This window comes from Ictidomys tridecemlineatus, chromosome 9 (genome assembly GCF_052094955.1).
Source record: "Ictidomys tridecemlineatus isolate mIctTri1 chromosome 9, mIctTri1.hap1, whole genome shotgun sequence".
Classification (NCBI taxonomy): domain Eukaryota; kingdom Metazoa; phylum Chordata; class Mammalia; order Rodentia; family Sciuridae; genus Ictidomys; species Ictidomys tridecemlineatus.
In genome coordinates, this window is record NC_135485.1 from 2,057,274 (window position 1) to 2,066,965 (window position 9,692).

At 58.1% G+C, this 9,692-nt stretch overlaps 2 protein-coding genes across 21 annotated transcripts in view; one reads left to right on the forward strand and one right to left on the reverse strand.

Moving 5' to 3' along the window:
• Add1 (adducin 1) overlaps positions 1-4,605 on the forward strand; it is a 71,296-nt gene extending 66,691 nt beyond the window's left edge. For 9 of the 14 annotated variants that reach the window (XM_021722160.3, XM_021722159.3, XM_005319006.5 and 6 more), the window contains 2 exons: positions 823-921; positions 2,931-4,605. In XM_021722160.3, the coding sequence (XP_021577835.2) occupies positions 823-921; positions 2,931-3,271 (440 nt within the window). In that variant the 3' untranslated portion in view covers positions 3,272-4,605. Of the gene's footprint in view, positions 1-822; positions 922-1,519; positions 1,555-2,930 lie in introns of those variants that run through there. The other 5 variants (XM_021722165.3, XM_078020895.1, XM_021722166.3 and 2 more) reach the window with 2 other exon arrangements.
• A 599-nt stretch (positions 4,606-5,204) lies between these two features.
• Positions 5,205-9,630, reverse strand: Slc75a1 (solute carrier family 75 member 1). 7 transcript variants are annotated; one of them, XM_078020917.1, is made up of 12 exons: positions 7,972-9,630; positions 7,792-7,888; positions 7,609-7,712; positions 7,159-7,292; positions 6,924-7,085; positions 6,662-6,770; positions 6,465-6,576; positions 6,224-6,332; positions 6,041-6,131; positions 5,914-5,961; positions 5,750-5,839; positions 5,205-5,599 (listed from the first exon to the last, which is right to left on the reverse strand). In XM_078020917.1, exons 1-12 carry the CDS (start codon positions 8,375-8,377, stop codon positions 5,484-5,486), a joined length of 1,578 nt encoding a protein of 525 aa, XP_077877043.1. In that variant the 5' UTR covers positions 8,378-9,630; the 3' UTR covers positions 5,205-5,483. The 7 variants fall into 7 exon arrangements, with proteins under 7 accessions (XP_077877043.1, XP_077877048.1, XP_077877046.1 ...); XM_078020922.1 differs by having other exon boundaries at positions 5,205-5,664; positions 5,717-5,839; positions 7,159-7,317; XM_078020920.1 differs by having other exon boundaries at positions 7,159-7,317; positions 7,972-8,245.
• Between the last annotated feature and the right edge of the window lie 62 nt (positions 9,631-9,692).

Consider the following 9,692-nt stretch of genomic DNA (forward strand, 5'->3'; position numbering starts at 1 on the left):
AATCATTGCAGTTATCAAGTTTACTTTATTGATAAGAATGTTCTGCGTAAGAAATCAAGACCAAAGTTGTGGTGGCATGACACTGGGAGATGGTGAATGGAACTGGGAGGTGGTGAGTGGGACGAGGCCGTGAAGCTGCCGGCCACTCGCTCCACAGAAGATAGGTGGGTCTAGCTTTTCAGTCTGTCGCAGGGACACTGGCAAGTTTTCTTGTGAATAAGAATAGAAATTAACTTTGTACCCAAGATTGGTTAAACTTCAAATAAACACTCACTTGTAGTCAGTCTCTTGATCCTTTTCCAAAAGCTAGCAGGCACAAAGCCCTGCTGTGGCTCTTCCAGAACACACCCTGGGAAGCCAGCATGACCTCTGAGGCCATCTACTGCTCAAGAGGTTGGGCTAGTTGGTTTGCCTCGCTGTGCCTCTCTCCTACCCGGTGCATAGGACACCTAGAAGGGGGAGAGGTCTCCTTGGGCTTGTGGTTCCTGAAGTTTCAGTCCCTGGTTGGTGGGCTCCCTTGCTTTGGGCCTATGGTGAGCAGCTGTCATGGCAGGGAGGGCCTTGTGGAGCACCGCTCCTGCCCTTGTGGAGGCAGGGAAGAGAGATGGAGGCTCCCGATATCCCCGTCAAGGATATGTCCCGCAGGGACCTTCCTCCTCCACCCAGGCTTCCCTGCCTTCCTGAGGAACCGTCAGCCAGGGACCATATCTGCAGCACATGAGCTCTTGTGGGACACCTGTAAACTTCAAAACCTAATGCAGGCTGAGGGTCCTGGGGTTGCAAGTCCCATGCACCATTTTCTTGTTTTGTGTGTACCTGCAGACAATCTGGATGAGGCGAGAGAGCAGAAGGAAGAGAGCCTTCCAGACCAGTCGGCTGTGCCCCACACTCCCCCCAGCACCCCTGTCAAGCTTGAAGAAGGTGAGCTCTGGTGGAGGTGGGGGTGCGGTGGCCCTGATGTGGGAGGGTGCATGCCTGTGCACTGACACCTAGTTGTGGCACTAGTTCTGTTAACCTGAATAAAGAAGTCTGCAGGCCTGACCCAGCTCTGGAGTTCCCCTGGCTTCTCCTCTGTCATCTGTCTGTGCTGGGTAACCTGAGGCAGAACAGACTCCAGCCATTATGATCGTGGGAGGGCAACTTCAGGGGTGGGACCCACCACGGTTCTCGTGCCAGCTTTGCCCGTTGCTTGCCTACTTACCATCCTTCGTCATGTCGAGAGGGCACCTGAGTGCCTTCCATTGTCAGGCTGCAGGATGCTTGACCTGCCACATCAGGCAGGTGCCGAGAGGCTGTGTGTACCCTGCTCGCCTCTCGGACTGTCTCACGTCCGTGATGTGTGATCTGACACGTCTGTGTCTCAGTCTTGTACATCTGTGTCTCCCGTGAAGCCTGTGGCTTCCCTCCCCGTTCTGTGTCCTACAAGAGTGGCTCGGCCTTTCTTGTGGAACCCGGTGGCTGTGACTGAGTGCATAGACTCTCTCCTGTGCTTCTCTTTCTCGCGGCCGCCTTTCAACAGGAGCTGGATGTGCTAAAGAGTACCTGCTGCCCTAGTAAGTACTGCCCGCGCCTGGCGCTCTGCTCTCACACCCCTGCCTCTGCTTTGCCTCGTTCTCCTGCTTCTTTGTTGTTTATTAAGTTTTGTTTTCTGTTTATTCAAAACAAAAACAGAGGCCCTCTTTTTTTTGTACCCAACCCTTCAGTGGCCTCCCCATGAGTGAGTTACCTGAGCACTGTGCAGGGCAGCGGCCTGCATGGACGGTGGGATGGACTGTCTGGGGCCGCCACACACTGCACAGTGTTGCTCAGAGCAGCCTGGGTCTAAAAATGGAGTTTTTTAAGTTCATCCTCTGAGAATCTCTCTTGATGGTTAGGTCAGATGTAAATGCAGATGAGGTTCTGCCAGGTGGGTTCTTCTACTAGGTGCATGGAGTCCTGTTTATTTGGACCTGTGTTTAAACTGGCATTGGTAATTTGAAGTGAGCTGAAGAGGGTATTAATACTATTTAAGAAATGTGACATTTGTCAAATGATAGAAAGTTAGAGTGCATGCCGGGGCCTCTATCTTGGAGCATTAGCTGCTGTGAGCTTGGCAGAGGGAGCCCTAATCCCTCCGGGTGGGGAGGTGCCTGCACCCCCAGCCTTCCCTCCTGCTCTGAGTGTGGCGTGGAGTGAGGGAAGAGGGCAACGAATAGGGTGGACTGTGGGGCACCCCCTGCTCCCTAAGCTACAGCAGTGTCGGGCCTGGAACATGTGTGGCCAGGCCTCTCCAGCCCCGCTTAGCTCCCCATCCTGAGCTGTGCTTGACTTCTGAGTACTAAGTGGTTTGGTGTTGCCTAACATGCAGCTGCTTGTTACTTTGTAGACTACGTAAAACCTCCAACACTGGTGTCCCTAGGGTGGGTGTAGGCATGTGGGTAGATGGAAACCAGGCTTTGTGGAGACAGGTGACATTTTGCTCTTTCCTGTTGTTATTCAGATTGTGAGGGTGGCTTGATTTTGTTATTGTTGTTTCTATAACTTCCCATGTAGTTCCATTTTTCTTTCCACTCTCCAGCCTAAATGGCTGTTTTGTTGGAGGTCTGTGCTCCTGGGGTCTGGGGTTCGCTCATGGTTCTCTCCTGGCTGCCCTTGGGGAAGACCAGATGTTGTAGAACCAATTCTAGGCATAATTTTAGGCCAGAGCTCAGTATGAAGGCTGTGCTCCTCAGGAAGCTTGAGATGCTCCCCGCCGGAGGCGCCAGACATCCTTGGAGACAGACCTTTTCCAAGGTTAGCTTCACCCAGCTAAGGTAGACAAGGTCTAGTTAGAGCTTCTTGTCTTGGAAAACGCAGAGTCCCTTGAGTGGCCGCTCCTTCTGCTGACACTAGGCAGCTGGCGACCAGGCAGGAGCCCTAAAGCCTTTCTCCCACTCCCACCCTGCTGCCAGACCTCCTGCAGGAGCCGGCTCCCGGAGACGACAGCGATGCTGCCACCTTCAAGCCGATGCTATCTGACCTGTCCCCCGAGGAGCCTTCAGAAGCACTTGGCTTCTCGACTCTAGAGGAGGAGGAAGCCCAGGGTCCCCCAAGCCCTACCCCAGACCCCGCTGCTGACCCTGAGCCAGCCTCAGCCCCAGTAGCTGAGGAGACGGCCCCCCCAGCTGCTGAGGAGGGGTCTGCTGTGGAACCCGGCAGCGACGGGTCTCCAGGCAAGTCCCCGTCTAAGAAGAAGAAGAAGTTCCGCACTCCTTCCTTCCTGAAGAAGAGCAAGAAGAGGGGCGACTCCTGAAGGCCTGGCCTGCACTGTCCTGTCTGAAGCAGCCCTGAATCTGCCAGAGTCCCTGGTTATGTCTGTGTTCTGTCCTCTTGTGTAATGGAATGCGAAAAGCCAAGCCCTCTACCTAGCTAGGCCCCTCCCGCCTGTGCCCAGCCCCATGCAGACAGGTGCTGACCACCCATATGTGCCCTCTTCCCCCGCCCCCCCTGCCTCGGGTTCTGGGGGAGATGGGCCTCTAAGTCATGGTCTTGGCTGGAAGGCACCAGAGGCTTCTACCAGCTCTGGCACTGTCCCCCTGGGCCTTGACCACTTCATCCTTCCTGTTGTGAAATAACTCTCTGCTCGGCTTCCTCTTCACCCTAAGGTGTCTCAGGTGACTGAATCGACTTGTGGCTTTTGCTGGCATCACCTGCTCAGTGACCTCCCTCTTTCCTGCACACAGCCTTGGTGCTGTGCAGCACTCCTTTGCCCAACCCCTGGCCCCAGGGCTGCCTTGAAGAGGTGGGTTTGGGCAGGATGCTGGGCCTGCACATGTCCAGTGCTATGCTCCCTATGGGCTGATGGACAACCCCCACCACAAGCAGATTCACAGGGAAGGGGATGCCCAGAGGGGAGAAGAGTCTTTTCTTTTGGCAGGTTTGCAATTTAGCTTCCTTTTTCACTAAATGTGAACAGACCACTTTAGTTTTCTTTCTGGACCTCTGGCAGACTGCAGGGAGCACTGCCTGCCTGTGTGGGGTTCAGAACCGATGGCAGGCTGTTCCCATCCTAACTCGGCCTATAAGATGTCCAGGTTCTGATGAAAGTGAACTCAAGACAGAAGTCTTGACTCGGTGGCCTCTTGCATCCTTCTCTCCTTTGTCAATACTGCTGTGAATCTTCACTTAACTCATCCCTGGAAAAGGGCTGGAGGCTGCTCAGTGGGTGGCTAGGCAAGCCCTCAAAGGTGGCTGGTGCCAGGAGCTGTGGGGTGCCTGCCAGGGGGCCCAGAGGTGTCCCACCAGGGAGCGGTGGGCAGCACCAGTGCCACATCTTCAGCATGGTGGGCTGAATGCCCACAACCCCACCAACACCGTGCCTGAGCGGGACCCAAGGCTGGTGGCAGGGTGGCCCAGGGCCTGCTGCCAAGGTGGCATGAAGTTTCCCACCTTTGTCCTGGACCCTGCCTTTTGTCCCTCCTCACCCCCTCCCTGCCCCATATACGCAGTGACCTTCAGTTTTCACTTTTGTAGTCTAATTCTTTGTATCACAACATGAAACGTAGTTGCACTCACGATGCAGACGCCTGTGTGTCCTTTCCTCGTTGTAACATGTTTTACTCACAAATAAACTCTTTAAGCAGTTTCTGTCTGAGTATTTTTCTTGCCTTAAAGTAGGATTTCCAAGTTTTCCTGTCCCCACCCCCTTTTTTGAGATGGGGGTGTCTTGCTGTGTTGCCCAGGCCCGTCTGTCAACCCAGGGGCTTAGTGATCCCTTGCCTCAGTCTCCAGGCAGTTTGGGTCGCTATCCATGCCACTGCGGCCACTGTCAGTCAGCTGTTCCCTGCAGCTGTGGACTGGGAACGTATATCTAACCTAGTGCCCCTGCTGGGCCTCCCTGGGGAACCTGAGGTGGCATTTGGAAGCTGCTGGACAGGGCACTGAGCACATGAGCCTGTCCTGACAGTCTGTCCCCCAAATGTGAATAGACCAAGCCTCACTGGAATAGGAACAGCAGTGTGGCCATATCTGATAAAGAGGGGTCAGGAATAACGATAGCCTAAGGCTCTGCCTCTTGTCTGCCAGCAGGACTGACCCACAGCCTTGGGTCCGTGCCTGACTCCCCAAGCATCTGCTGAGGAGGACACAGGCTCTGGGACACTTGTGTTCTGTCCTAACCAAGAGCCACCCAGCTGCAGATTCAGCTCTTGGCGGTGGCTGGTGGGGCAGAACAGAAAGGCACTTGGTAGAAAATAGTTGCTTTATTGGACATTAAGAAGCCTGGGCAGTGGCCAACATCACCAATGACAGTAACGAACAGAAAACTTGATATTCTTGGTGTCACCAACCCTGCCTGGGCCTCTGGAGTGAGAAGAGAGTAAGGCTGCCCAGACTCGCCCCATCCCACCCCGGGGTGGGGGAAGAGTGGGCAAGCCTCTCTGGGAAGGCAGAAACTTGGGGACAGGGGCTCTGGTCCAGGCTCCCACTTAGAGCAAGGGTGGCCCCGTGTGGGCCACGCAGCTCAGCTACTCGGCCTTGAGAACTGGCGCTGGATGTCTCAGCTTCAGCAAGAGGAGGAAGGGGAACAGGAAGAGCCCCGAGCACACGGTGAAGCAGACCTGGGCCCCAGCCAGCCAGTACACTGTGGAGAGTCGGACAGGCTCACCCGGGGCCCCAGGACCGAGGACCCCCGCACCCCCCCACTCCCTTTCAGACCAAGTGAGGAGCCAAGAGCAGCGCTGGGTAGCCGAGGAGTCACACAGCACACTGAATGCTGTCCCACAGCCCTTACCTGAGGCAGCTACCATGGGCCCCACCGCTCTGGCCAGGGCACCCAGGCTCCGCAGAGTGCCCATGACAGTGCCCTTCTGTCCTGGAGAACCTGTGGGGAGAGACCTCATCAGGTGCCTGCCGGTCACCTCTCACCTTGGTGTCCTTGGCCCTGGAAGGACTTACCATAGCTGGCAACCATGGAGGACAGGCAAGGCACCACGACAGCAGCGGCTGGTGGGGACATTGGAGGCATCTGTCAGCCCAGAGGACAGGGATGGGGCTCCCCCTCCAGCCCTGCAGGGCTACTCACCGAAGGAGTAGAACAGCAGCCCCAGGCCCAGCACGGGCAGTGAGTGTCCCCAGCCAATGAGAAGGAAGGCTGGCACCAGCAGCAGCAGGGCCTGTGGTGGTCACATGGCTTCAAGACCAGCTCTACTGCCCACCCACAGAACCCAGGATACCACCTATCACCCACTGGAGGAGAAGCCCCTACCCGCTTGACAGCTGCCACTTCCCGGCCAGGGCTGATTCGCCGAGCATAGGTGCCCTGGATGGTGGCCATGGTGAGACCGATGAAGAAAAACATCTTGCCCTGCTGCAGGCTGGGAGGCAGAGGGTGAGTCCAGCCCTCGGCCTGGGGGCCTGGAGCCCAAGTGGGGCAGGGGTGGGGCAGAGGGCAGCAGGCTGCTGGGGGGAACTGAACCCTGAGGCAGGGCCTGCTCAGTGGGACCCACCTGCTAAACTGGAAGTGCTGGTGCGCCAGGAAGCTCAGTGTGTACTCCAGCCCCGAGAACAGGAAGAGGTAGAGGAAGTAGACCAGGCCCAGGCCGCGCAGGCTGCCAAGCTCTGCAGGGCAGCAGGGGGCTCACGTGGGCCTCGGACCAGGCAGCCAAGGTCTGGAAAGCCCTGGTATGTAGGGCAGGCTCCTTACTGTCTCTGGTAGGTGGGTCCTGGCCTCGAGCAACAGCTGCAAAGCGCAGGAGGGCCACTGGGCTGAGCAGGTCAGCAGCAGCGCGGAAGCCCAGGGCGACGGAGGGTGCCTGCGGGGAGTTGGAGAGGCCTACCAGCTTAAGGAACAGCACTGCCCCAGCACTGCAGGCCCCAAGACACCAAAGAGGGCAGCATTGCTCCCTTGGCACCAGACAGTGACACAGACTGAGAGGACATTCCATGGGACCCAACCTCCAGCTTACGCGCTTCTCTGGGGGTAGCGTCTCTGGCAGGAAGCAGAAGATGAAGAGCAGGTTGGAGACTGCGAAGAAGAGGCTGAGCCAGGGTGCCATCTCCACAGACAGGGAGGCACCGAGCATGGGGCCCAGTGTGAAGGCCAAGGAGAAAGCCACTCCAATCACTGCCTGGGGAGAAGGCCCTCAGAGCTGGGCAGAGAGGCCCAGGCCCAGGCCCCCTCATCCAGGCCTGTGCACTCACCATGCCTTGGCTGCGGGCTGGAGGTGAGCCCAGGTCAGCAACGATGGCTGTGGAGAGGCTGACGTTCCCCTTGCTGATGCCCCCAATCACCCTGGAGGCCAGAAAGGCCGCGAAGCTCCGGGATGCTGCCCACACTGCATAGGAGGCAACCAGACCCGCCTGGCAGGGCAGGTGGAGTCACTCGTGGCCAGGAGGGGCCGCGAGGGGGCGAGCAGGCCCAGGCCACGCTCCTTGGGCCCCGCCCCAGCCCCCGGTGCTCCAGGTGGCAGGAGCGGCCCAGGCCGCCCGGCTGGGCCGCCGGCACCAGTCATCCTTCCAGGGCCAACCGTGGCGAGGAGGGACCCACAGCCACCCCTTTTTTGCCCATGCCCAGCCAAGCCCATCCCGCGGCTGCTGTGTGGGCGGGAGGAGGCCGGGTCACCCCGTGGGCACCTGGTTCGAGGAACGTACCAGGGACAGCAGCATCACTGGGCGCCGCCCCAGGGAGTCGGAGGCGGCCCCCGTGAGCGGCGCGGAGAGGAACTGCAGGAAGGAGAAGGCCGAGCCGATCAGACCTGAGCGACAGGGACAGGTCAGGAGCGGCCCGCGCGCCCGGGCAGGCCTGGGGGTCGCGGAGGGCCGCGGGCAGCCTACCTCCAAACAGCACGCTGTGGTAGCGCTCCTCCGCCGGCACCCCGATGGCCGCGGCGAACCAGTCCACGCCGCGCTGCCACGAGCCGTAGAGCGGGTCCTGGGGACAAGGAGTAGGGGCTGGGCGGGCGCGCGGGGCGGGCGGGCGCGCGGGCGCAGGGGCAGGACGGGCGGGGGTCTCACGTGCGCGCGGCCGTGGCTCTCCAGCAGCCCGGGTAGCAGGGGCAACAGCAGCGTAAAGGCCAAGAGGTCCAGCAGCAGGCCCAGGAAGAGCACGACCACCACGCGGCGTTCGGGCGCGGGCCGCCGGCGGATGGGCGGGCGCGGGGTGCAGCTGGAGTCCGCTCCCCACCCCATGGCGCACCGGGCCTGCTGCACCCACCACCGAGGCAGAAGGGCGCGCGGAAACGGACGCGGGACACCGCCCAGGCCCCGCCCCTTCCGGCGGCAGGACGCTCCGCCCCCACCGCGCTGCAGCCAGGGTTCTGGGGTGACTCTGGGCGTTTTTGCGCATTGCACAGCGGGACAGCACCAGTGGCTTGGTCCTGTTTCTCGCCGGCCCTCCCGGATGGGGCAGCCGGGCCAACATCCAGAGCTCACTCAGCTTACAGGGGATGGACTGGAGGCTGTCCAAGGGTCCCGTCTGCGCTTAGGTGGCCGCAAAGAAGGGACCAGCCTGCTCTTCTGGATGTCGCACACCTGGCAAGCCTCCCAGAAGGATCCCAGGTAGCCTGCGTGGGGTCCCCCTGGCCCGCGCCTCACGGGACCGCCTTCCCTCCTGCCAGCCCACAGTGTTCTTGACAATTTTGGCTTGAGCCTGGCATGCCACTGAAGCCAGATTTAAAGATAGGTAGGTAGTTAGGTAAATCGGGTCTAATAAGGATAACAGAATGGAGCCCAGGAAAGCAGAGGAGCACTTGGGAAATTGAAATGTTAATGAAGCAGCACCCAGCAAACATGGAGACGCCAATCCAAAAGGCCTTCCTTCCCAGATTACTCCTTAGGCCCACTTGTCCCCCACCCTCTGGGCCTTCCCACCTACATTCCATGACTGAAAGATAACAGAACAGAGGACAGGAATGTGGGAAAGGTGAAAGATCTTAGTTATAAAAAGGGGAAGTCATCCGCCCTTCCAAGGATTCCACCTCTAGGGTCCCTTTCTTCCTCCAGGGAGAAAAGTCTTTTCTGCTGTCCTTTAATAAAGCCTTCTCTGGTGCTATACTTCAGCATTGGGGAAGCAAGGTAAACACGGGTAAACAGTGGTAACACCCCCTGTTGTCCTGTGCACTCCATTCTGAGCCCCAGACCTGCCAGTCCAACAGTGGCCCTGACACTACATCTTTGTGGTCTCAACGGCACTCCACAAGTGTTCATTCTGGGTCCCAACCGTGGCCACCTCTTTGGTGAGATGTCACATTGCACTAGAGAAGTCAGAAATCAAGGTGACAACAACTCATGTGGACACAATAATCCAGCTGTGTTCAGTCATGTTCTGCTCAGCAGTGAACTTGTGACGAGATGTGTAGCTGGCCTGTTGTGCAGACGTCACAGAGTCCTTCAGTTAGGACATCAAACAACACTAGGCAGTGTCCTCTCATGGGACCACCATCCTGAAGTGAAATACTGTCCGGCACAGTGAGTGGCAGATCCCAGTGACTCAGGAGGCCGAAGCAGGAGGATAGAAAGTACAGACCAGCCCCAGCAATTTAGCAAGGTCTGAAAAGGGATGGGGTAGTTCAGTGTCCCTGGGTTCACTGCACAGAATGGCTACAGTTTATCAGCACAAAACTCACACAGAGGATTGTTCCTAAAGTATGTTTTGGAATTCATTCTATCTCATCACGATGTTTTAAAAGGAACTCAAAACCTAGGGAGACCCAGGCTGACGTAGCACCCCTTCTTAC

What these genes read in the sequence shown, in the direction of transcription:
- Slc75a1 (XM_078020916.1), bottom strand. Translation starts at nt 8,377, where the DNA reads ATGTTGGCCCGGCTGCCCCATCCGGGAGGGCCGGCGAGAAACAGGACC. An exon ending in CTCCATGGTTGCCAGCTATG is followed by an intron (nt 5,840 to 5,913) that starts GTAAGTCCTTCC and finishes CTCTCCCCACAG; the next exon opens with GTTCTCCAGGACAGAAGGGC. An exon ending in GCCCATGGTAGCTGCCTCAG is followed by an intron (nt 5,600 to 5,749) that starts GTAAGGGCTGTG and finishes GACTCTCCACAG; the next exon opens with TGTACTGGCTGGCTGGGGCC.